The sequence below is a fragment of the Aythya ferina genome, assembly GCF_964211825.1.
Source record: "Aythya ferina genome assembly, chromosome: 5".
Lineage (NCBI taxonomy): Eukaryota > Metazoa > Chordata > Aves > Anseriformes > Anatidae > Aythya > Aythya ferina.
The window spans coordinates 19,728,435-19,754,238 of NC_140301.1; the positions used below are offsets into that span (position 1 = coordinate 19,728,435).

General features: G+C 55.1%; 1 protein-coding gene across 7 annotated transcripts in view; it reads left to right on the plus strand.

The window, feature by feature from the left end:
• The window catches only part of SLC25A22 (solute carrier family 25 member 22), a 38,393-nt gene extending 12,589 nt beyond the window's left edge, over positions 1–25,804 (plus strand). For 6 of the 7 annotated variants that reach the window (XM_084521133.1, XM_084521134.1, XM_084521129.1 and 3 more), the window contains 9 exons: positions 5,823–5,938; positions 8,638–8,763; positions 10,983–11,038; positions 14,062–14,152; positions 20,517–20,635; positions 21,525–21,696; positions 22,007–22,161; positions 23,025–23,100; positions 23,733–25,804. In XM_084521133.1, the coding sequence (XP_084377259.1) occupies positions 5,919–5,938; positions 8,638–8,763; positions 10,983–11,038; positions 14,062–14,152; positions 20,517–20,635; positions 21,525–21,696; positions 22,007–22,161; positions 23,025–23,100; positions 23,733–23,886 (969 nt within the window). In that variant the 5' untranslated portion in view covers positions 5,823–5,918 and the 3' untranslated portion in view covers positions 23,887–25,804. Of the gene's footprint in view, positions 1–2,543; positions 2,637–5,822; positions 5,939–8,637; positions 8,764–10,982; positions 11,039–14,061; positions 14,153–20,516; positions 20,636–21,524; positions 21,697–22,006; positions 22,162–23,024; positions 23,101–23,732 lie in introns of those variants that run through there. The other variant, XM_084521131.1, reaches the window with a different exon arrangement.

A 25,804-nucleotide genomic window follows, 5' to 3' on the forward strand; every position in this document is an offset into this window, starting at 1 on the left:
GGCTCCTTTCCGAGCACACCCCAGCCTGGCCGGGATTGTGCGTTGCCCTTCCTGCCCTCCTTCCCCGTCTCCCTTTCCCTCCTTGCACCCAGGGCTGGATGGAGGAGCCGGGCTTTTTGCCCGCTAGCCGTGCAGCTGGGCTGGGCGAGCTGTAGGGCCGAGCCGCAGCGCTGCTGTGCTGCTCCTCCTGCAGCCTTGTCAAGGCAAGCGCCTTCCCCTCCTGCACAGCTCTTGTGAAAGAGCCTGGGTTTGTTGCACCCTTCTCTCCCTTTGCCCTGGGGGCACGCTGGGCTTGTTTGAATTAATGTAATTAGCACATGCCTTATTAGCTCGCTAAGGCACAAAGAGCTCGTGTATATTTGTAGCCAGGTTAAGCAGCCCCTATTAATTTAATAACCGTGTCCTCGGCGCATGGCAACAGTTAACGGCTGGCGGTGACTCAGGATGGGGCAGGATGGAGGGAATTTGGGCAAGGTATCCGCGTGCGGTTCCCTTTTATTGTGTTGTGCTTTTGTTAACGAGCAGGGCTGCGAGGGGAATTAGCAGCAGGCAGGGTAGGTGGAAGGAAGCTCGCCCTGCGCGCTCGCTCCGCAGCCAGCCTGCCGTTCTCCTGCAGCCCCCGCTGGGGGACTCGGACAGGAACAGCTCCGGGGGTGTGGAGGTGGTGCTCTGATGAGGTAATGCCACGAAGCGGCCAGAAGAGATGCTTTTTTTTTTCCTTTTCCCCCAGCAGGGCTGCTGAAGGCCTGTTCTTGCAGAGGGGAGCCATCTGCTGAGAGCCAGGAGCCCGGGTTTTGTTGCCCGTGGGGAATGAATGGGGCCTTTCACACCCCGGGTCCTCAGCTCTGCCCTGTTTGCCTCGTTCCTACTGAGCGAGCTTGAATCCAGCCCTCGTTTTCCCTTGGGCTCCTTGGTTGGTAGTTTTTAGTTACTGCTTTGTACCTTTTTTCTACTCTGCCAGTCTCTTGGCAGAGCACCCAGGCGAGGGCTTTGCACCACGTCGCTTCCCAGGGTGCAGCAAGTCCTGCCAGCTCAGAGGAGTGGTCTGGCTGTGCCGCCAGGCTCCGGCTCTGCCTTTCCTTATGGACAAGGCCGCCGCAGAGCAGTGGAAAGGACAGATTTCATACAAGTTCTGATTTCTTTTCCCCTCGGTCAGTTTGTGCTTTCTCCAGCTAACGCCGTGTTTCTCCAAAGCTGTAATTTCACACAAACTGGCGTGGGGAACTGCTCCGGAGTGAGGCAGCGTGACAGTGTGTGCGAATCACACCGGTTCAGTGCGTGACTACACGATTCCTCCAGCAGCACTTGGAAGGGGGCTCACTGGCAACAAGCACGCATGCTGTCATCTCGAGATGTCCGAGCTGTGAACTCGCCTGAATACCAGCGTGGTCATGTCTGGGCTGCTTCAGTGTCTGTCAGCCAGCTTCTGCTTCCACTCCTTGCTCCAGCTGCAAAATACCATCAGCTGTTGCAAACTTAATTTCAATAACCATTGGCTCTGGGAGCTTCCCCATAGCTTGTTCGTTGTGTCTGGGTACGGATTATTTGCTCCGTAGCCACTTTTTTCAAGATCCCTGTGAATCAGGGCATGGATTTGCAGGTGTCTGCCGACCACAGGCTGGAGCCTCCTGCTGTATTTGAGCAAAATTGGGCCTGAATTTCTGCTGCTGCTGTGCTCTGGCCTTGTCTCGCTGTGTCACTACAAGTGTTACGGTAGGAGACGCCTGGAAGGGGCTTGTGTCCCTCTGGCTCCTGTGCTGCGCTGTCCACGCTCCTGTGTCCGCCGCGGGGAGCTGGCAGAGGTTGCCTTTGTGCATGAGGAGCTGTCCGAAATGCAGGTTAGCTCTGTAAATCCCAGCCTGCGCTCCGGGGCACAGCATCGGACGTGGCCGTAGTCCTAGGGTCTGTAGGGTCACCCCGTGTGCCCCTGTTCCCTGCCGTGGCTCCGCTCCTGCCACAATGGCACAGGCAGCTGCGCGGGGCTGGGCGGGCAGGGGCACCTCTGCCGAGACGCTGAACACTTCGTGTTCGTGGCTTGTTTTTCCTAAGCCCAAACGCTGTCTGGAGAACAGGGTGTTCCTCAGCCTGCTGGCTGCGGTTGGAAATCCTGTCTGAAGGCAAAGAGCAAGTCAGCAGACGAGCTGGAATGAGAGCTCAGGAGCCTTTGCGGCTGATCAGGAGGCCTGGCTCCCCTCCGGGGACATCCAGGTTCATCTGTGCTGCCTCTTCTTGTGTTTGCCAGGCCAAACGCCCCTGTGCTGTGCCCTCACCCCGAGGGCTGTTCTGCATCCCCAGGACACTACCCCATTCCTTTGCAGCACGATGGAGCTGTCTCCAGGCATTTCTGTCGCCACGAGGGCAGCACGGGGATGGAGAGGCAACCCGCACCCATGGGGGAGTTTGCAGGGAGCAGGGCGGGCAGGTGCTGGGGCAGAGTTTGCTGCTCTTTCGTTCTTTTTTTCTTCTTTCTGCCCCCTCCACCGTGCGGGCAGCCAATGGGGCAGGCAGGCCCACGGCACCTCCCCACGGGGACTTTGTCCTGCTTTCACCTGGGCCAAGGGGGACCTGTCCCGGGCCTGGCACTCCGAGGGCTTGGCGGGGACGGGGCCGGCTGTGGGATCCCTTCTGACCACGAGGTGAGTGAGTTTGCAGCTGCAGTGCCTCCGTGGAGCGCGGCACGGAGGGGCCAGGGAGCCGTGTCTGCTCTCCAGACAAATGGGAGTGCGTGGCAGGGAGTCCTGTTTTCCCCTTCTGCTGTTTATTTTCCAGTCAAGGTTGTAGTTCAAGTGTTTGCTTTCAGTGACAGCTCCAGCATGTGCTGGCCTCGAGCTCTGTCATCCCTGCCTGACCGCCCTGCGCAAATGTTTGTGCTGGCACGGGAGCGGGGCCGGGAACACATGTCTGGGAGAGGACAGGGCTGCTTCTTTCGGCAGCAGCGCCAGATAACGCTGGCTGGAGGTCTCCCCTCCAAACGGTAGCCCGTGTGCGCTCAGATAAATCAGCATTTCTCAGCTGGGCAGGGGGAGAGCAGGACGGGACAGAGGGGCAGAGCTGCGGGCACGTGGTGGTGGCACACAGCCATGGGGCAGCGCGGTGCCACCTCTGTTTCCATCCAAGCTTTGTGGGTGCTGCAGCTGCTCGAGGTTCCTGATCAAAGCCCAGATTTAAGGCTTCAGCTGTGCTTAAAAATATGGGGAGAAGGACTCTGCGACGTGTTGATCCTGTGCTTGTAGGGGGGAGCATGAGCAGATGGCTAAAGTGGCTGTGTGCAGGTGCTGTGGAAGAGGCTCTGCGCCCTTCCCTGCTCCTTCTGCCTCCCCCATCCCCTCTGTGACCCCTGAAGTCTCAGCGAGGCTGAGGACAGTCGACTGCAGCCTCCCTTGCCACCTGCCTAGAGAGGAGCAGAGGGGAAAATCCGCCTGTCCGTTCCCCCACCTGGGCTGTAAATCCTAGAATTACGATATAATGATGGGATGCTTACTGGAGTAAGCACTTTTTCTTTGAGTGATAAGGCGAGGAGACACACAGGTTCAGAGTCCAGCCCCCGCAGCAGGTCTGAGGGCTGCAGAGCTGGCCACCTGGAGAAAACCTTACAGGACGAGCTTGTGCGTGCAGCAAGGACGGGAAGCTGCGAGGACTGGATGCATCCAGAGCTGGCCACGTCTGTGCTGTGGTACCCTCAGTCTGGCTCCTCCATCCCTCTTTGGAGCTGTGCTTTTGGGAGCTGGGGAAGGCTCGAGTGGGCTCCTGGGCTGTCTGCACGGCCGCACGGGCTGTCACGGCGCCTCTCTGCCTGGCACGGAGGTGCTTCCCCGGGCACGTCGCTCTAAAACTAATTTGCTTGATCATTTTAATAAATGGAGAAGGGACGTCGTGGTGTGCGAGTAATGGGGCATTAATCCACGCCTAGCTGTGCTAACAGCACTCTAGGAAGGAATTACCGCCACATAATTCATCGCCTGCGCAGCTCTCCTTGCTGTAATTACGGCATGGGCACTTCGGGACCCCCTTCCGCTGGGGTTCCCCAGCCTCTCCCACTCAAAGGCAGGCCTCTGGTGGCTCTCATTTCCACAGCCCGCCTGTACCAGATCCTCCAGGCTCCTCGTGCCTCTCCTCCCTAGGATAAAAGCATGATGTTGTCCTGGATTTCTTTTTTTTTATCGTCCCATAAGACTAGCAGCACTCTCCTCCCCGCCGACGGTTTTGCTCCTCTCGGGCTGCAGTAGTTATTGTCCTGCCCTGGGGTCTGGCTCTCCCCAGGAGTTTCCCTGACAGGACACCGAGGGCTTCATCCTGCACCACCCTTTAAAGGGCTCGGACATCCTGCAGGCTCTGGGAAGGCGCTGAGGCAGCGTGTGCAGTCACACCGCGCCTGTTGTGCAAGCTGGAGCCGCGCTTAAACAAACAGAGCTCACGCAAGCTTTCTGCTTTGGTGCACTAAAATCCCTCAGTGCATGAAAATCCCCTGGCCACGGACATCGAGGCCCCTGTGGAGCCAGGTGCTGGGTACGTGGTCCTCAGGTACGTGGCAGGAGGAGCGCACCCGAGCCGGGCAGGTCGGGATGGCCCAGCGCGCTCTGTCCGAGCTGCTGCGCGGGGAGCACAAACATCCTGTGGAGGGTGTAGATGTTATCAAGCGAGCTTTCATGGTTCAGGGCTTATTTACGCCGGGATAACAGGCTTTCAGCTGGAGCTGGCCTGCCTGCGTTTGTTTTTGTCTACTGGTCTTGTTCTGGTCAAGGCGATGGGGAATCAGATTAAGCCGACCTGAAGGAAGTTGCTCTGGGAGACGTGACAGCACACACAGGGAGGTGCAAGCGGCTCTCGCTTGGGAAGTGCAGGCTGCACCCAGCTCTGGACGTTTTTAAGCCCTGCTTCCTCAGAGCAGTCAGGATCAGGTGAACTCTCTGGAGAGGGATTGAGGAAGCGCAGGAAGGTAACATGATGCAGCAGGTGAGGTCGCTGTGTAGTGTTTGGAGAGGAGCCCCCTTTCCTTAGCAAGCTGTGTGCTGGTCGCTCGGGGCTGGGGCTGGATTTGGGGCTGCCAAAGGCAGCTTTAGTCCCACACCGCCAAACTGTGGGGCCATACAAGCGCTCTCCCTCTGCCCCGTCCGTGACACTTGGCATAACAGAGTGGTGCGGGTCAGCACTGAACCGAGTGTGCAACCTTCCCCCTGCCTCGGGGTTAGGCTTTCAGGGAGCTTTTACCCTCAGGAGCGCCTCTTGCCCTCAGGTTGCATCTCCAGAGCAGCAGCAGGTCATCCTGAAAGCCACCTTGCTGGAAGTGAAATCCTGCGGGGCTTAGGAAATCATCTGCAATCAAGGGGCAAATTTCAATCCCGAGGCAAAGGGCAGAGGTATTTCCTCTGCTTCTGTCCTTCAGAAGCGGTGTGTCTGTGCTGGAGGGAGGGGCTGAAGGGGTCTCACAGCATTTGATCCTCTTGGGGTGGCTGTGTGGACCTGTAGAGGGCTGGGGTCAGGGGTCCAGGTGATTGCAGGCGATGAGCCCCGCTCTCCTGTTTGCCAGGCAGAGCTCGGGCACTGCCTTGCTGCAGCCCTTCCTCACGTGCTGCTGGAGCCTGACGGCTCTGGCACCTCTTCCTTCCAGTTGTGCATCTATATTTATGTGTATGCGGGCGTATTTTTACACGGCTCCCTCAGGAGCCCAGTCAGCAGCTGTCTCCTCTAGCAAAGGAGACGAGGTGCTCTCCCAACTCACTCCTTCCTCAGCCTGTCTCGCCCTGCCAAGTAGGACCGAGCTGCAAGAAGAGCAGTGCCCCTTCTCAACCGCGTCTCTCTGCTGTCTTTCTCTCCTTTCCCAGGAAGAAACCAAACTGGAAAAGAAGTGACTGAAAAAGAAATTAAAGAACGGTTTGAAGGAACAAATCCATTTCTTAACAAGATCAAGTTGGAATTAAATGGCTGATAAACAGATCAGGTAACGTTTTTTAAAAATGTTAAGTTGTTGGCTGTGCTTTGGAGTTTTCTGTTGAAGTATTTCCAACTCAATCCCTTTTGTGATACAGGAGGTTGGAGAAAAACACCTGAGCATCTCTTCTGACCTTAAAGAGCTTTAACTCCTTCTCTGCTCCTTTCTTACCTTTTTTTTTTTTCTTTCATCTGTTATTTCTCCTCAGCCTTCTCTTAGTTTGTGTCTTTGCCATGTTGTCGCATCTCTACTTTCTCAAGCTAGTTTTCTCACTGCTTTTTATTTCCCTCCTCTGTGTTTGACCTTTCATGAGCCCACTGCGTTCTGCTTCCTCTTCCAAAGGTCAGCTTGACCTGCTGACTTCAGCTGTTGACATCAAGGGAGCAGAGCAGGCTCCTTGACCAGCTGCAGATCCAGTGCTTGTCGGTACAAGGTCCGCGTGGATGCAGCCTTGTGCCCTTCTTCTAAACCCACTCAACGCCTGAGTGATTGCAGGAACATGAAGTACCAATAATAATTTGTGCCACTTAAGTGCACAGCAGGAGCTTAAGATCCAGCATATGCAAAGGCTGGGTCTGAGTCCGGTCTGGGGATGGACTGGGATGTGTTTTTTCACACCATCATCCCCTTAGCTCACTAAGATCTGTGCCAGTGCTACAGCTGGGTTGAACTTTCTGCTGGTTGTGAAGTTGTCCAGGATGAATGACTCTGTCTGCCACGGGATTCCTCTTGCTTGTTTTTTTTTTGGTTGGTTGTTTTTTTTTTGTCACCTTTTTCTGATAGCTGCCTATCTAGGTAATTAGCTCAGGACAGGAGGGAAGCAGCTAGCCTGGACCAGTGGGGGAATGAGACCTGGTGACAGAGGACTGGGATTTGGTGACAGCTGAATGCTAAAGGACAGAGGGCTGCCCCATCTTAGGGCTTGCCATGATTAGGATATCTTCCTGCCCACCATCCTCCAGCAAATGAAGGCAGTCCTGAGCTGTGCTGATAAGGAGGCAGCACTGCAGGGTGTTCATGTGCCTAGATTTGCCTGCCGCCAGTTACCCAATCTGGAGAGCACTTGGCATGCTCTTATGCCAACGAAGGGCAAGCTGAGATTCACCCCCATGAATCCTGCTGGGTGCACGTCCCTGGTAGCCCCAGCAGGGCACCACAAGCACTGTGCACGTGGGCTGTGAGGGGCAGGGGCCATGTAGAAGGTAAAAAGGGGAGAGAGCATGGGGCAGTCATCCTGGGAGAGAGCAGAGAGCGCCAAGGTAAAACACGGAGTGACTCAGTCATAAGGAAAAAAGTTTTGCTTCAGCTGTGGTGCCCAGCTCCGTCTGATCCCTGGTTTCAGGTTCCTCTCTGTGCCCCGATTCCTTCCCCTTTTCCTGCTCAGGTCATCCCTGCCGTCTGTGGGACCGTGAGTCTGTGGCAGTCACAGCCAGCCGAGCTGAGGACATCCCTCTGAGCTTGGGGAACACACCGAGCGCCTCCTCCCTTGCAGCGCAGGGGGATGGCACATCCCCTTGTCATGCTAAAGCAAAATGGGCTTAACACCAAAAGACCCAAAGCCACAGCAGCACTTTGCTGCAAGGTGAGGCGGAGGGCACTGCATTCCCGCAGCTGTGCTCGGCTAACTTCATCTGAGGGTTTCACCAGCCGCCGCCACGCGCTGTCTGCACCAGGCTCCCTCTGCAGTGCTCCCGGGGGAAGCTGCATGCCCGGGTGAGCAAGGATTTCTCATCCAAACGTAGGGCGAGAAGCTCTGTGCAGCCCTGCAGCCCCTGTTGCCCCAGGTTTTTGGCTTGCCCAGATATATCAAACTATCCCCCTTTTGTGCTGGGGTCTGCGCTGAAATCGGTGAATCTTTGCCCCCAGTGTGCCAGCAGGCGAGGTGTTTGCCGTGTGCCTGTGCATTGCTCCCCTCTGATGTAAACCCTGGGATGATTTCGCTGTTGGAGCAGGCTGAGAGCAGGCATCTGCCTGCCCCACGTGTCTCGGAGACACTTAGAGAAGTGGTGACAGCTCTGAGGCTGGAAAGAGGCACGGGCAGCATTTGTAACCTGCCAGCAGTGACTTCAGAGCTGAATTTGGGGAGGCTGATGTGATCCTCTCTTGAAATACCCTCCCATCCGATGGAGCTTCCATCCTGATGCACTCCTGTTTGCTCTGTAGCCTGCCCTTGCAGTGTAACCGGGGGTTAGATGAGAACGCTGTGAAGCTTGCTTACTGCTTGACATTTCCCCGTGTCCTGAGACAAAACCAGCACAGGAGCTTGCAGGCACATCTCTCCCCTTCTCCAGCTGTGGTGCAAAGATCCCTGAGGCAGCAGAGTCTCAGGCTGGTGAGGTTTCAGTCTGGCCCAGCGCTGAGCTCACGCACTGACTCGGCCTGGCTTCCACACACGCCGTGCCTGATTTAATCTCAGTCAGCACCGCCTGGCTCCTGGGTGTGGGCTGAGCTGGGGCTGCTGCCCATCCTTGGCACCTCTTCCTCCAGCTGCGCCAGCCGCGGGGCTGCCGGGGAGGAGGAAGGAGCTCTGGCTGCCAGGGAGCAGGAAGGAATTTCCTGCAGCGCCGAGCTCCTGCTTAGCACCGGCGGGCAGGACTTCTCCTGTCCCAGCCCTCGTCTGGCTGCTCCCCACAGCGAGATCTCGAGCAGCAGCCCGGAGTCTCCACGCCCAGCGCTGAGACATCTGTTTCTGTGTCCTGTCCCCTCAGTTTACCTGCCAAGCTGATCAATGGAGGGATAGCTGGGCTGATCGGGGTCACCTGCGTGTTTCCCATTGACCTGGCAAAGACTCGCCTGCAGAACCAGCAGAATGGCCAGCGGATGTACACCAGCATGTGAGTACTGCGTCCACGGGGCTTTCGCTGGGGAACCCTTCCTCCTTGTTACCTCTGCCAGCTGAGCTCAGCATTTCCAGGAGCTCGGCTTTCCCCCGGGAAGCCAGGGGACCATCTCAGAGCACGCTGCACTGGAGCAAACAGAGCGGTTATCCCGGCTGCCCAGCCCAGCAGGTGAGATCTTTGCAGATCTCACGTTTGCAGATCTGCAAATGTCTGTTTGTGTCCCTTGCTGGGGAGCAGCGTGTTCCCTGCTTGTCAGCACCGGCCAAAAGGGCAGGGGGGGCTCGGGACCAAAGCACAAGGAGCCTGGTTCACTTCTCCGCCAAGCCACAGCCAGGTGCACGAGGGAGTCTCTGGCTCTCTTCCACTTCTGTGCCTGTCATATCAGAGGGAACAATCCTTTCCTATGCTGTCAGCTTTGAAAAGGACAGAGTAACCCATTCCTGGGCTGGAGCACCGCAGTGCAGCCCTTCTGAAGCCTCACAGGCTGCAGAGGGTTTCGGGATGATGGGGTCTTGCATCCAAAAAATCGTGCTGCAGGCTGTAGGAGAAGAAGGCACAAATGCCTTCAGCCCTCCCAATTCCCCTGTGGTTTGTGAGGTGCACAGGGCTGTGTGTCCGCTGCAGGAGCGTGCGCTGCCCTTAGCACAAGCTGCTTTAGCTCAGGAACCAGAGGCAGGCCTTGCTTTTCAAAAACTGGTATCATTGAGGGCAGAGAGGGGTCTGGCACTGAAGATGTGTGTCCTATCCTCGTGCTGTTTTGTTCAGAAGCAGTGCCACTTGCTCCCTGCCCTTCCACATCGGTTATTTTCCCCTTCCCTGCCCAGGGGATTTTGGAGCAGAGCGGGAATAGGAAGGAAACGCTCCCTGTGTTGAGAGGAAGGGAGCAAGGCTGGGCTCCGTGTCCCTGCTGCAGCCCAGGGGGCTGGGAGCGCTGCTCAGGCCTTACAGATCCATGGCAGGTTGCGTGGGGTGGAGGCAGCTCTTCCCGCTCCCCTCCCTGCCACGGCCTGCTCAAAGCAGCAGCGTTGGCTCGGGGAAGGTGCCTTGCTCCAGCAGCACGATGGAAGGGCCCTATGGGTTACAGGAGAGAGGTGCCCCGAGTCCTGGGGCTGGGAATGGATGTGGGGGTGCCCTCAGGAAAGAGAGGGGCGCCTGCAATCTGCGGGAGTGGGACAGACAGGGCTCCGAGGGATGCGGGGGTACTGGAGGGCAGGGAGGCTCACTGCCTCGGCCGGCAGCACTGCGGGATGGGCTCCTTGCAGGCACTGTGTTACCCTAGAAACCGTCTTGGCCAAAGCAGGCAAAAAAGCCCTGGAGAGAAGTCTGTATTTCCTTCTCTCCCACCTCAGCTTTACTGCAGAGCGGACGTGAGCCTTCCTCCTTATGCTGCCAAGTCTCTCAGAAACATATTCCCATTTTAATCAGCTACATTTCCCTCGTTGCTCCTTAAAAAAAGCCTGTTGCTCCTGAATAATTGACACGTGCATGCATGCGTGCACACCTCTCCCTCCTGCTACAGCCACAGCAAGCACCCGACCCCTCCCAGAGACTCCGCAGCAACCTCCAGCCAGCCGTGGAGGACCCGAATTTCTTAGCCATGCTTTCAAAGGGCTTTAAGCAATTCCGACAGCCCGCAGGGCTTGTAGGTTAAAAGGGAACGCCGTGGGGGCACAGAAGGTGGCAGCTTTCCCCCGGGAGCTGCCCACGGCTGCCTGCCCTGGCCGTCAGCATGCTGGAAGTCAGCACTTTGGGCCGAGGGGGAGGTCACGGCTGGCTGGGCGCTCAGGGCACCCGGTGTCTGCGTGCCCTGCGTCAGATTTCATGCAGTAAGCGGAGCGCTAGGCGGGCTGGGCCCCCTCCCCGCTTCCCTCTCTGAGCCGGATCGAAAAACACGCGCACGGGGATCTGATCGTCAGAGCACCTCGCGTGCAGTGCCACGGGGAGCCTGGATAAGCAGCCCTCGCAGCGGCATTGTTCCCTTTGTGTGTCCAGAAAGCAGACAGCGCGTGCGGGGCGAGACGGGGGTTTCAAAGCCCCGCTGAATTAGGGGCTGAAGTCAGGCTTGGGGCCGAACAATGGGGCATTCAGTGCCTGATGCCCTGCCCTGCCCGGCTCGGGGTTTTGCTGACGGGTTGGAAATGAAAACCGCTCCGAGAGATTTGGTCTGTTGCCTCTGGGCTCCCGGGGCTCATCTCTCCCTGTTCTGTTCGCAGGTCCGACTGCCTCATTAAGACAATCCGCTCGGAGGGCTACTTCGGCATGTACAGAGGTGAGAAAAGCTGAGGCAGGGCCCTGTGTGCTGACCTGCTGTAAATCTGCCTCCTCAGCTTGGGCTGACGCCTTGCTGTCAGCAGCAACTCCGCAGCTCCTGAGGAAACGTGGACGCTGCGGCCACCCAAAATGGGACACGGGACATGGGATGTGGCACTGGCTGCTGAGGCAGCAGCAGCTCTTGCCCAACTTGCTGGTGGGCGTTTCGGGGGAGTGGAGTGGATGCTGGGGATGGATTGGCTGCTTTGGGGCAGCTCTCCCGGGGGCAAATAACCCCGAGGAGCCCTGGCACGCTCCGTGCTGAGAGCCAGCACAGCGCCTGCCCCTTGGCTTTCCCCAGCAGCGGGCTGCTCCTGGGTTCCCAGCCAGGAACGAAGCCTGCGTTGGCTTTGGCCATAAAAATCCAGCTGCAGGCCAATTTCTGGGGAGCGGAAGGAAGAAGTTGTTCCTGGGAACCTACAGGGGAGATGGTGGGGTCATCAGGGCTTTTGGGAGAGACCTCTCAGTCCTCTCAGAGGTAAAACACATCCAAGATTCGTGAGAAGCATGACTGCTTTTGTGGGAAGAAGGTAAAGAGCTGGCTCAGCCTTGCAGGCAGTGGGAGAGGGAAATCAGACGGTGGGACTGCTTCCTGCCCCTTCCTTCTGCCCCCGTGCCCCAGCAGCTTGCTCTGTGACTCCCAAGCTCTTATTTCAGCCGTGTGATACCTTCATGGGGTACGTTTGACAGAGGCTCCCCGCTCTGTTGGAGTAGCTCACAGGGAATTGTCTGGTGTAGAAGACAAGTCCCACGGCTGTTCTGAGCGCAGCCGTTCAGCCAGGCTGGCAGCAGCCAGCGGCCCAGGCCAGGCTGGGAAATGCCCTTTGCTGCGGGTGACGTGTGGTGTTTAGCTGCACCTCGGCTGAATGTATTCCCAGCACAGTGCCACAGCGGTGTGTCAGCCTTCCCTGGCCTCTGCTAATAATATCTCCTGTCTCATCCCCCCCCGTTCACACACTGCCTGCCAAAATTACCCTGGACTGCCAGGGTCATGCTAAGTTTTCCAGGCTTCGGCGTATCCTATAGATATGTGGGATAATTATCTCTGTATGAGCCTGGCTCTGCCCCTTCGCTCCCCATCTTGCTCAGTTCTGCTTTGTTTCTGACATCCTCAGTGCGGAGCTGCCTCCGTTTTCTATCCCAGGAAGCACGAGCTGTATTTTTCCATGAGGTGGTACAGCAAGGTGAGGTCTGCCCTCCTCCCCTGCTCGTGAATCAGCTCAGTTTAGGGATCACAAACAAGAGCATCAGTCCTGCACCGAGGTCAGAAGAGTGACTCAAGCCCCCTGCTGTTCCCTAGGGCTTCCATGAAAAATGAGGTTAATGACAAAACCTGAGGCTCAGGGAGAAAAGGGCACTCGGAGGCTCTGCTGGCACACAGCTAGCTGTTTGCACCTCTCCCTACCCGATTTCATTCTTTGTGGTGCTTCCCTGCTCCTTTGCAAAGTGCATTATTCTTAATGATTGCAATTTATTTCGTGTTCTGGTTGCCTGCCATTGCTTCAGGTCCATGCCGCGTTGCCTATAGGCCACGATTAGCTTTTAATTAGCAACACACGGTTGTTGGCATAGCTAACTTGAAGAGCTGTGAGGTTTTTTGAAGAGGTAGAAAACACCTTGGAAAGCAGACAGCCAGCAGCTGAAGTATCTAATTTCTCCTCCTCCAGTGGCTCGATGCTGCTGTGGATTATCGAGGGCAGGGATTATCCATTCTCTGCTAAGCAGCTTTGCTGATAATATCAGAGATGGAGGAGAAAACCCAGGTTCATTTAACTTTTCCCTGTCTTTCCTGTATTTTCTTTTTTCCTGCTGCCACGCAGCCTTGCTCTGTGGCTGTGGTGGGCAGAGGGAGAACCGCGTCGCAGTGCCCAGGCACAGCCGTTTTCTTGCTGTGACTTCCCACACGGTGGAGATGTGTGCTCTGAGCAGAGGAGATGGCTTCAGGGATGCCCATGTGATGCTGCCATGGAGAAGTTGCCCTGAGCCTGTGTTTATGCTGTCTGCAAGCACCAAGCAAAGCTCTGCTTTGCTTTCCAAGATGCCTGGAGCTCAGCGTGCTTCAGCGTGGGCAGGGGAATCGTAGTCATCCCCTGCAGGACTTTTTGAGCCGTAAGATTTAGAGGGAGGAGAATATTGGAGCGCTAACCTGATGGTGCAAAACCCCGTGTGCCCAGACGGGACAAGCCAGGCGGCCAGTTTCCCCCAGGGCAGCTTGCAGGCTGCGTGCCCTGCTGTTGGATGTCACTAATGCCCGGCTGCATGGCCCCAGCTCTTCTTTGTGGCGGGCACAATGCAGGGATTTGCTGCTTGGTGCTCCGGACAAAAGGGAGTTCAGCGGGGGGAGCGAAGGATCGTGCGCCCCTGGTCCCCAGCGAGCCCAGCCATGGGGCTGGGAGGGGAATTTCTGCACGCCAGGGCTCGGCTCGTGGGGACAAAAAGCTCAACAGCCCCACGGAGCAGCTGCTCTGAGGGTGACACCCAGTGGTGATGTACAAACGGGATCATCAGACCTCAGGAGTTGGTGCAGAGTTGGCTGGAGCCTCTGCAGAGGAACTGGTGGCCTTCAGAGACAAGGCAGCAGCACACACAAGGGGAAAGTTGTGCTTCCCGGTACCACAAAGTACTTGCAAAGGAGCTGGGACTGGGTTTTAATCCAGCTTGTGCTCCTTTCTTGGTCCTCCACCCTTCTGAATTCATAGCAATGCATCCTTGGATGGGGGACAAGGAAGCGTGGTGGGGGTCAAGAAGCAGGTTACAGACGGAGCAGAGCCGTGTCACAGCTCTCCAAAACTCCAGCCTGGTGGGAGGCAGGGACCCCACTCATTTCCAGAGGTGTTCTGTGTGGCTAAATCCCGTTGGGAGCTCTCTGCCAGCTGGCCTTGCTTTTTAGCAGGGGCTGCAACGTGTTCCTGAGTGCTCCAGTGAGCTGTTCAGCCCTCCCTTTGCATTCTCCAATGGACTTTTCCTCTCTTCCTCTCCTAGGAGCTGCGGTGAACCTGACTCTCGTGACACCAGAGAAGGCTATCAAGCTGGCAGCCAACGACTTCTTCCGGCATCACCTCTCCAAAGATGGGTGAGCAGGGGGTGCAGGCCTTTAGCATCTGCCTGAAAGGCCACCAGCCCTCGGCACAAGGCTGGTGAGATGTCCGGGCAGAGGTGGAACGGGGTGATGTGCTGACCTTGGGCAGCTCAGCCAGCCACTGCGTTTGAGCGAAGGATGTCATATCTAAAACTGGAAGCGAAAAGCACTTCACTGGATGACTGCTTTTTATTCGAGCCTCTAAAAATAGTCCTAGATCTTAGTCAAGGTTAACAGATCCAGGGTTTGTAAGCAGCGTGTTTGAGAGGAGCCCGGTGGGATGGCTGCTCAGGCAGCTGCCGGGAGGCCCCGTGTCCTCAGCGTCCCGGTGGGCGCTGCTCTGCTCTTTCTGGCTCTTCAGTGACTGTAGCTCAAACAGATGGCAACCCAAATTCTCGAGACCCCAAACTCTCTCCTCTCATCCTTTTATAGCTTGAAAATAATGTCAGGGAGGTGAGAAGAGGTGATGAATGAACCCAAGTTTGGCAAAGGGCACTCACTGGCAGTGTTGCCCAGCATGTAAATGCCGAAGGAGTAGGATTATCTGTTCAGTTTGAGTGGGGTGGGGGTAGTTCCTGTGAATAAAATGCCAGTAAAAGATGCTAGCTGGGCACTTGAGAGGGGCTGGATCCTGAATATTTAATGCTGTTTTCACCAAGATATTTCCCCTGCAAGTCAGAGGACGCTTGTGTCCCCCTTCAGGCCAAGAGCTCTCTCCAGCAACAGCCAGTGAAGGGCCCAGCAAGGGCACTGCCTCAGGTCCTCAGTGACAGGGTTAGAAAACAGCCTGCCTAGGGTATGAACCTAACTCTGCAAACGCAGAGCTCTGCCGCAATCACTTGGTTTAACACCTCCCCGTGCCGTGCTGACCTCCCCTGCTGCAGGTCAGAGGGGCTCGACCACTTCAGGGGCGCTTGCAGGCTGTCACGGGTTGAGGATCTGGGCCTTTCATGCACCTCCCTTTCTGTTCTGCAGCATTTTTGAGCAGCACTTGCTGTGTCTGCGTGACTCATTGGCTCACAGCTGTTTGCGATTGTCTGCCTCTTCAAATAGCATCCATCCCCGTGCACCCTGTGCAGGGGGTGGGAGGTGATGATGTCCTCCTTGCTGCTCCCAAGTGCTGGGTCTGAATCCCTGCCTTGATCTTTCAAGCTCTTTGCAGTCGGCAGGTTTCTCCCTTGAGATGCATCCGTCCCCTCCTCCCGGGCTGGTTTTGATAGAAGACAGGGCAGGACAGCATCTGAACGCCTCTCCTCCTGCTCAGGGTGAAGTAGGTTGTGTACCTGCTAACACACCTCAGGGCAGGGATACCTCTTTCACAACTGAACCAAAGCCCAGGCACGAACAACAGAATAGCCTGGGGGTAGAGAGGTGAGGACCAAAGCTGCTTGGTGTGTCAATTGATGGATATGGCTTCACTTATGGGTATATAATTATGGTTAAATGGTGTGAAGTACAGCTGAGGGAGTTCGGCTCGGTGTAAGCACTGCTTTTTCACAGTGAGTGGTTTTTCATGGCCATCAAGATCTTGGCTGAGCTTCGCCAAAGCCCTTTTTGCACAAGGCAGGCTGTGCATTCACAGCATGCCGTGCTCTCAGACCAGCATCCTAAAGGATGTGATTGCCGTCAGGGCTGGTGCTTTTCTGACTCGGAGAGCTGCAGAAGTCTCCTAGACCTATTTGACATTGAATGCCTTCACGGCTAAGCTTCTAGCACTTGTCTTGCTTGAAATACGTTGTTGATCAGATCTGTGTCTGATAACACATGCATGTTTTATCACTATTTGCTGATTAAAATTTGCTGTGTGTGTCTTCCACGTGCAAGTGGAAGAAGCACGTGTGGGCAACAGAGGATGTAGCAAATCCAGCATGACCCAAAATAGCCTCAAGACATGCAGCAACTGTTAGCGTGCTTTTTTCTTTCCCTTGAAACACTTTGTGTTGAAATGAACCTGCTTTTAAACTGCTAGAAGAAGAAAGTGGCACAAAGCCTGTTTCCAAGAGGCCAGATGGAAAACACCCGTGGTGTAGGAAGCTCCTGGCTGCGAATTGCTGAACGAGTATTTTGGGGATGCATTGCTGCAGGTTTGTGCTAGACTCCCTTTTTTTTTTTTTTCTGGCTGTGCTCTTGGATGCTTCAGGAGGTGGGATACTGGGGCTGCAGGACTGCAGGTGGGACCCGTGCCCCTGCTGGTGAGCTGTCTCCCCGAGGTGGCTGTTCCCGCAGGCCTCTCCACCCTGGGATCAACTCAGGTGGCCTTTTCCAGTGCTTTTCCACTTCTTTTGGTACCAGAAATGTGTGTTCAGAGGCTAGGGGACTTCATTTCTGCTTCTTTTCCTGTTTCTATTCTGATGTTGAGGCCAGTGTGGCAGCCTGCTGCTAGCACTTCTCGTTTCCAGAGGAAGCAAAACTTACTGCGCTCGCCTTCCCGTGCTGTCCTCATCATTTCGGACCAAGGAGGCTGGGGCGAGTTTTGTGAGTGCTGGAAAGCCCCTTCCTTGCTAACGTGGCCTCGTCTCGTGATTATTTTGGCCTTAGGGTCTCTGCAGTCCCCAGGACAACAAGCAGGAGGGACCCACAGAAGTCTTCACGGGTCCTCATTCCTGTTGTGCTCCGTGCTGGCTGCTCCCTGCCTCAGAGGATGGAGGGAGAGGGGAAAGTTCCTACCTTTAGGCTTCAGGAAACAGATAAGATTTTCTCTCTGCTTTCTGAAGCTGGCCATATTGAGAGACCCCTAAACTCTTTTATAGATGCAAGTGTTGCCCATAGTTTTTTTGTCCCCTTTGAATTCGGGTGTTAAGCACTGCCTAAACACCGCTCCCTTTAAAGTGTCCTCTAAGGTCTCACGTTTATCTCCCAAGCGCTGAGTGCCAGACAGCTGTTGTTTGCCACGTGTTTGCCAGGTTTTGTTGCTCATTTCTAAGGCTCATGGTTAAATACTCTGCCTTGGCTGTAGTAAAATGTGTCTCATGTCTTCATATAAAAGGGATTTCTTGCTCATAAAAACTCCATCCAGTGTTCCTGGATGGGTTTCCTGCTGCTCCTCCTCAAGGTGCGTTATTATGTATTCCCTAACCTCTCCTGTCATCTTTAACCTTTACCTTCACTTTGTTTGCTGTTGTGGAGCAAATCTGCTGGCAATCTGCTGACTGAGCAGCTCAGGTTCCTAGGAAGGCCGGTACAATTGCGTCGTTTCTTTGCCAGTGTCAGCAATTTTTCTTCCTTTCTGTCCCTCTTCCTTTCTAGCTTTGCTTGGAGAAGTAGCCAAGAGAGACAAGAGACAGGGCTCTTTTCCTGCTCTCCCATGCAGATATGGAGACTGGAGCTCGTTCTCTGTTCCCTTGCAGGCTGGTACAGCTCCCCAGGGCTCCTTCTTCCACATGCTCTTTTTTTCAGGCTCTCCTGAAATACTCAGACCACCTCTTCAGTGGCATCTGTATAAGCAGCTGGCTGATCCTTAAGCTGCAAAATACACGTAGACAGGCTTCAGAGAGAGGCTTTTGACTTAGGAGGGAGGAAGGATGCTGCCATTAGTCCTGCTGCTGAGCTGCTGTGTCATCTTGCCCGCTCTCACGGGCCAAGGCAGTCTCTCCTCTGGATGTCCAGACACGTCTTTAATGCCGATAACCCTCATCCAACCCCCGGGGACCTGTAGGAGGGAGGATCCAGCCCTTCCTTAAGAGAAAGAGCAAGTTAAGAGCTGCTAATCTTACCGTGTCTATTCAGGGAGAACTATTTTGGGGATGCTCTTCTATTTAGGACAGAGAGGCACAGGGGGTTACAGTGCATTGAAATCGTAGTCCCCAAAGGTCAGCCAGAAAGTAAGTGCACTTTCCCCTGGTAACCTGGAGGGAGCTGGAGACGGGCTGAGTAATCACAGCAGGCACCCACGACGGGAGCAGTGTCCTTGCTAAGTCCCAGGTGCCCATCCTGTGACGAAACACGGGGCTGTGCCCACGCTCAGCTTGCCCAGGAGCGTTGCTCTGCCCACGTTCACTTCCACGCGCAGCAGTCTGCTGCCCCTTGGTATCGACGTACTGATGCTTTCAGAGGTCCTGCCTTTGGACTGCTGCATTCCTCTTGGAAAGCCCTAAAAATCTTTAGTTTCTGCTTTTTGACTTTGTCTTACGCTCTTTCGGCTCCAGTTTGAAACTTTATATTTTTGAAATTTATATCAAACATGAATGTGTTAGACTTAGCACCCTCCTGCTGGGATAAAAGGCGGGTCCTGCCTTTGTAGGGCCAGTTCCTTGCTGGGGTCGGGGCTTTTGAAGCTGGCTGAGCTGTGCCACTCTTTAAGGCACTGAGGACAAGGCCCGTGGTGCCTTAAAGCTGAAACCCCTTGTTATCCAGAAACGAACCCTTTTCCAACTCATTTTATGTGCAGACTGGTGAAGTCTTGCAATGGAAGTTTGACCCTTGTGTGGCAAATTGTAAGCCTCCTGACAGAAGATTTGCTTATCTTGGTCTGTTGGTTTTTTTTCTTCCTGGACTCTCCCCAGGTTCCCAGGAGATGCAAACGAAAAGCCGGAAGCCCTTTTTCTAGCTGCTTTTGATGTACCTGCTTAGCATCTCTCTCCAACACACCCACACACGCCGATCCTTCACCGGGTCGTGCTGGCGCAGCTCCACGGCGCTCAGCCGAGCTGTGCTGCCTTCTGTGGGCTGGGGTGCTGCTCCGCAGAGAAGCACGCGGGCATGGCTTCCTGAGCTTTTGAACTGGGAATCAAAGCTGTTCCCGTGGATGAAAGGCAGGAGCTGTGTGCCCCAGGGCTCTTTTTGGAGCGGGAGATGCTCTGCCTCACAGAGCAGGGAGCGGGGCTCAGCTCTGCGGGTGAATTTGGAAAGGGAGGGCTGTGAAATGTTCCTTCCTTCGGCCTCAAAGGAGAGCTCTATATTTAGGGACTGGTAATCCCTGCCGTGGCTTTGTGCCTCTAATCCCCTGCTCTGGTGCCCTGCCTGGGGAAGATGAGAGCTGGGGGAGCGGGCGCAGTGGACGTGGCAGGCAGCAGGCTCGCCGTGCGCCGTCAGCCTCCTGGCGGTCCCGCCGTGTCCTGGGGTGCCCTGTGGCGGTGTGAGCGGGGCTGGAGGGAGCCCGGGAGCGGAGCAGAGCAGCGTGCCCAGCCTGGGGGACCCCGAGCAGATCCCTCACGCTGTGTGCTGCTCAGCACGCAGCGCTGACAGCTCCTGGGAGCAGTCCGGACGCTGCTCGTTGTGCTCAGACCCAGCAGTTTGCACCCGCGGGATTCATCCGAAGGCTCAGGCTCGTGCGTGTCATCATCAATAACACGCTCCTGGCATTTTAGGAAAGAGTCACAGGCTCAAAACCTGTGCTTCCCTCTTACCCAACAGAGACTGAAAGGCATTTCCTCTCCCTTTCCTATAGGGCTGGAATTGAAACTTCTGGCACGCAGCGCTGCAGCTGTGCGGTGTGTGCATGCGTATGAAACCCCTGGCTTGGTTTTGCAAGGGGATAGGGTGTCCTGCTGGCAGATTGCCTTTGCCACGGCATGAGGCTTGCCTCACATTGCTTAAGGTGAGGTTTTGCTGCAGGAGCAGGGCTGGGCGAAGTAAAGCTATTACTTCCATTTAGAACAACAAAAAAGGAGCCCGTTTCCTCTGTCTGTGTGATTTAGCTATGCTTTTTTTTTCCTCTTTTAAAAAAGGAACAGATCCTAAGCACTTTTTTTTTTTTTCTTTTAATGAAGTCAGTGATTTCTGGTGTCGGGGGTGAGATTTTTGTAGGGTGAGAACTCCTCGGTTTCTGAAAAATGACCCTTTCTGAGTATTTGCCTTCTGAGTTCCTCTTTGAGTCTCAGCTGGGATGTTTCGTGGCTTTGGCAGGGGGACAGCTATGTTTTGTAAGGCAAGAACATGCCCCCGGTGTCCCCAGCTCTCAGAAAAGCACAGTGCTGCAGTGCTGGGGGCCTGCCCCATCCCTCGTCCCTCAGGCAGGAGCAGTTTGGTGCTGTTCCTGCCTTTGGGACGCAGGCTGGGAAAGGCAGTGAGGTGAGGAGGTGCCAAACCACAGGGAACTGCCTCCTCTACTCTCAGATCCACTTTTCACATACCCTGCTTCTGTCGGAGAAGTCGAAAGCAGTAACTTGCATTGTTTGGCCCTGTTCCTCGGCCTGTGGCCTTGGTTTGTGGGGATGCTGTCAGTGCTCAGAGGATGAGGCCAGCAGGAGGAAAGCTGCTTGTCTCCCTTCATGCCCCTTGCTGAAGGCTGTGCCCTGATGGCACGGCGTGACAACATGCAGCCTTGGCGCCTGGGGTTCTGGGGCTGGTCGGGGTGGGCTTGTGGCTTTTCCTGAATGCTTGCCACCTCCTCTGACTGCCTCTCTGTTCCTTTGGGCAGGAAGAAGCTGACGCTGCTGAGGGAGATGCTGGCGGGCTGCGGCGCAGGCACCTGCCAGGTGATCGTCACCACTCCCATGGAGATGCTCAAAATCCAGCTGCAGGACGCGGGACGAATTGGTGCGTGCGCCTGGCCTCCGAAACCCTTCTCCTTCCTCCCACCCTCCCGGGCCAGAAGTGTCTCAGGTCGCGGTGGAAACTCCTCCTTCTCTTTCCAACTCGTTTCCTCCCCCACTTGCAGAGGCCCTTATGGCTACAAGAGGTGGTATTTCTTGTTCAGGGCTTGGGGAGTGAAGCAGCAAACGCTGCTGGTGGGTGGAGAGAGACAGCGGAGGTGGCTGGGTGCTCAGCTTGTGCGTGATTAAGACTAATTAGTTCTTTTGCATCCCCAAGGGGTTAGCATCCTCCCTTGTTCTATGGCACTTCATCCGTCCCTGTGTTTTCTGGTGTCTTTTCTCTCTCTTTTGCCCCCTGTGTGATAGCACCCCCGTAACAGCTTCCAAGGGTCCTTAGCAGATGATTTTTCTCTCCCCTTGCTCAATATTTTCCTCCTGACAAAAGCAGCAGCTGTGGCTGAACCGGTAAATAAAATGCTCCCGGCGTGCTGGGTTTGGAAGAAGTTGGGGGCCAGGCTCTGAATAATCACAGCTTTATTTCCCATTCCTCTGCTTGCTGTTTGCAGTGCAGGCCTTATCCTCTTTGTGTGTAGCATTTGGAAATGTTTGAAGGAATTAAGCCGCAGTTTGAGGGCTCAGAAGAGGCTCTCGCTGCCCGAACAGCCTGTTCTCCGGGCGGCCAGGGGCCCGTGGCGTGCCAGAGCGCTGCTCACGGGTTGATGTGCTCTCCACCTCCTGGCCAGACAGCAGAAACGCATCGCGGCCTGAAAGGGCTCCTGGAAGGAGCCGAGGAGCTGCCGAGCTGCTGATCGCTTCCGAGGGAAGGAGGCCGAGAGCAGGGGCGTGAAGCACGGTGAGCACCTTGCAGAGCAGCTCTCTCTGCTTCTCCCCAGCGGCCCAGAAGAAGCTGATGGCGGCTCAGGCCCAGCTCTCCTCGTCCTCTGCGGCGGGGGCAGCGGAGCCGGTGGTGGAAGCGCGGCCCACGGCGACGCAGATAACCAGGGAGCTGCTGCGCAGCAAGGGCATCGCGGGGCTCTACAAGGGCCTGGGGGCCACGCTGCTAAGGTAGGAGGCTGGCTGCAGGGCCCAGCGCCCGCTCTGACACCCTTTACCTGGGCTCACACGCGGATTTAAGGAGGGCAGAACAAGAGCAAGGCCTGGTGGGGTGGGGGGCAGGCTGTGAATGTCTTTCAGTTGAAAAATGTTGACCTCTGAGTGTGCTGGGGTCTTCATTTTGGGCGTTGAGAAATCAGAGGGGTGGCATCGTTTGGCTTCCTGCATGGGAACCTCCCACACAGTCAGCTTTGACCCTGCCGAGTTTCACTGACTTTCTCACTTTGATTTTGCTCATCCTCGTCCTCCTTCCCTCCACCAGGGACGTGCCGTTCTCCATCGTTTACTTCCCGCTGTTTGCAAACCTGAACAAGCTGGGCCAGAAGGACCCCAGCGTCAAGGCCCCCTTCTACGTGTCCTTCCTCTCCGGCTGCGTGGCTGGCAGCACGGCCGCCGTGGCTGTCAACCCCTGTGATGGTGAGTGCTCCGCTGGCCGCCTGCAGCCACAGAGCAGCTGCCAGAGGCCCTGGGGTCGCCGAGGTGAGGAGGAGGGTGACCAGGCCTGCCTCCACACGCCGCGAGCCTAGGGGAGGTGTGGGAAGGGAGCCCTGCTGCCAGAGCTGCCTCCCACAGCGGGAGGTGTTTCCTGCAGTTGGGCATGACCTGGGCTGCTGTTTACACAGAGCTTTGCAGTGCTGGCTAGGCACAGCAGGAAGAGGATGCCATTTGTTTCAGCCTTTCTTTGAAGGATGTGCCCCTGACAAGGCACGTTGCCATGTGCAGCGATGCCATGCCAGCCGCTCACACGCGTTCCAGAGGTCGTGGGCAGTATCCCTTTCCTCCTGCCCCACAACATCTGCCTTAAATGACACCTCCTGGTGGCTCTGCTGTGAAAAACAGCAGAAGGCAACTCTTCTCAACATTACACGCTTCATGGTGGGAAGACATCTAAGAGCAGCACCATGTATTTTCGATGCTTTGGTCTGCTCTTCCAGACGGAGCTGAGCATTTGAAAATGAGCTACCATTTTGTATGCGAATACTGACTTGGAATTATTTAAAGCTAGGCCAGCTTTGCAAGGCTTCCTAGGTCACAGTGAGGAGAAGGGGTGGTTAGCTTTTGGGTAATTGTGTTTTATTTTTGTCTGCTTGTAAAGGAATGGGTTTGCTTTTCCCCATTTTGCTGATAAATGTATGAAAATGGTGTCTGTTCCTAGTGATCTCCTTTTGGCTGTCTTAAAGACATTGCTGGCAGGTTTGGCTCTTGCGTGCTTTGAAACCAGTGACTGCAGGTGGAAGGGCAGCCACTCACTCACCGCTGTCTCTCCTCTTTCTCCCCAGTGATCAAAACACGGCTGCAGTCCCTGCAGAGGGGAGTAAACGAGGACACGTACTCAGGAATCCTGGACTGCACCAAGTAAGTGTCCTTGTGGGACAGATCATCGACCGTACGGCACCTGCTGGTGCTGCTTCTAGACCCAGCCAGCTGCTTCCCCACTGCAGGTTCCCTCTATCTACCTAGATATAGATAGATAAACAAACAGATACACACATACGCAGATATCTGTGTGTATATGCAGATACCTGTGTATATAGGTATATAAATATATATGAGACCAGATATATACTGGCCATATATATAGGTACATAAAAGGGAACTTGCTCCTATTTTAAGCAATGCAAATATAGCAAAGGGCCCTCTTCTGTCCAAGCCACAGCCGTCACAACAGCAAGCTTTTAATTTTGCAAAGGGAGGCACTGGCGTGGCTGTGCCTCCCAAGGCCCTGTTTGAAAATCTGACAGCATTCAGCCTCGTATCCCTCTCGGGAGAGCTCCAAGCACTGGCTGCAGCAGTGGGTTCTCTTGGTTTTATATCCCAAGCTGTGCAGGCACCTCTGCTCCTGGCCGGAGAGGTGAATGGGGCCCTGTGAGAAGAGGTAGATGATGTGTGGGGACTTGGGTTTAGTAATGGGGGGAGGTGGAAAGCCAGAGGCTGTCCCACCATGTGGAGGGATGAGGTGGACACTGAGCTGTGCTGTCTCTCCCCAGGAAGATCTGGCAGAAGGAAGGGCCCACGGCCTTCCTGAAAGGGGCGTACTGCCGAGCCCTGGTCATCGCCCCTCTCTTCGGCATCGCACAAGTCGTCTACTTCATCGGCATCGCCGAGTTCCTCCTGGACATGCTCCCGAAGCACCGGGCCTAGCCCCGGCATGCCTGCGTGTGCCTGCCCGTCCTCTGCCGAGCCCAATTCATCTCCGTGTCCGTCATCCGTGTCGATTGGTGTCAGAGCAACAGCACAAAGGGTTTGTGCCGGAGCACCGAGTGGAGGTGGTCTCCAGGCGAGCAAGCATGGGGAGGGAGAGAGTCCCTGTTCTGTCTTCACCTGGAACCTGCCCCCTCCTGCTCCTGCCACGGACAATACCTAATTATGCATATCTTGTTCTTTTTTTTTTCCTTTTTTGTTGTTTGTTTTTAATTGTCATTCTTAAGGACACTGGTAAGCACAGACTGGGCCTTCAGACCCCTAAGTCTCCTCCCAGCATCTGGAAGGAAGAGGGACGGGGAAATAATAACCTGAGCCCTCGTCCACCTCAGCTCCCTCTTCCTTCCTGGGGGCTGCAGCTGGCTGAGGAGGAGCTGGAGGGGCAGCAGTGTCCCGTGTCCCCTCAGCCCCTCCTTGGCTGTGCTGGGCCCCAGCTGGGGCAGGTGCTTTGCACAGGGGGCCCAGCGCTGCTGGAGGGGCGGCAGGAGGGGATGCTGGAGCTGGCAAGTTCCTTGGCCTGGAAACCTCCGCCCCTTCCCTCTCCCTTGCTCAAAATTGAGTTAGACTTAGTTGAATCTTTTGGAGATCGGAGGAAGGGAAAGAGGCTCGTTGCTAGTGTTTTGTAATTATTTCTGTTTTAAAGCAAAGGGACTTCCCTCCCAGCTAGGTGTCACACGCACATCAGCGAGACGCAGAGCCGAGCTGGCTGCTCTGCAGGGAACATGTCCGTGGGATCCTATGGACGTCCGAAGGTGCTTCACTGCTTGGCTGCAGGCAGGGGAGGGAGAGGAACTTGGGATCAACTATTTTTTCCTTTTTTTTTTTTTTTTTTTTTTTTTTTTTTTTTTTTTTTATAAGCAGGGGCTGTGGGGAGGGAAAACCAACCAAGTAAAAAGAAACCACTCACATTCCTTCAGCCCCCCCCGCCCCAAGCATCAAGTGATGGCCGCAGCGGGTGCACGGTTAGCCGTGCACATTTTCTGGCCTGGCCCCATGTGCAGGAAAGGAGGAACCTGTTCTGTTTCCATAGGGCCCAAGCTCCAGGAGCCACACTGTAAGGGCTGTGCATTTGTTTGTACCTCGCCAGGTGAAAACACAAGGTCTGGTTTTGTTTCGAGGAGCTGTTGGCACCTGCATGGTTACGGGATGGAGGCCTGTGGACCACAAAATCTCATCATCCTGCTCGCTCCTGGGGTCGTGATCGCTGTTGGGTGGCAGGGGGCAAATCCACACTGAAGAACCCACGCTGTCAAAGGGATACTGCCCAGCTCAAATCACTTGTCAGAGGACTTCCTTGCTAAGTACTCTCTTGGGCTGTGTTATTAATTCTAGCTTAAATTATCTTAAGTGCTAGATCGTCAAACCCAGCGTGATCTCCATTATTTATTCCATTTGCTGCAATCCACCTGACCTTGATGTTTAAATTAAACCAGTCAAATCCACTTTTCATTCCTTCTTTTTACTTTTTTTTCTCCAGGCGCTTGCTTGGTGTTTGTGTTTCAGATGTATATTTAAATTAATTTAACAAAAAAATCCATGTTTTTAATGTTTGAGAGAAAACCACCCCTGTTTCAATGTCCTTGGGTTAGTCTTTTTTTCAAAAGCTGTGCGTTGAGGGCCTTCTTCCTAGATGTGTCCCCTTTCTCTTAGAAAAAAAGTTGTTCTGTGGCTGATTCGTTACTTGTCACTTTGCTTCTGTGAATCACTTTCCTTTTTTATGACTTTTCCTTGTACCTGGGAAGGAATCTGTGCAGAGATGATCTCTGAGTCCGATAGATGTCTGTGGTGTGTGTAGTGCCGTGATGCTGCTCTTGCTCTGGATTTCCTCTGGGTGGATTAAAAGAGAAAGATTTGTGGT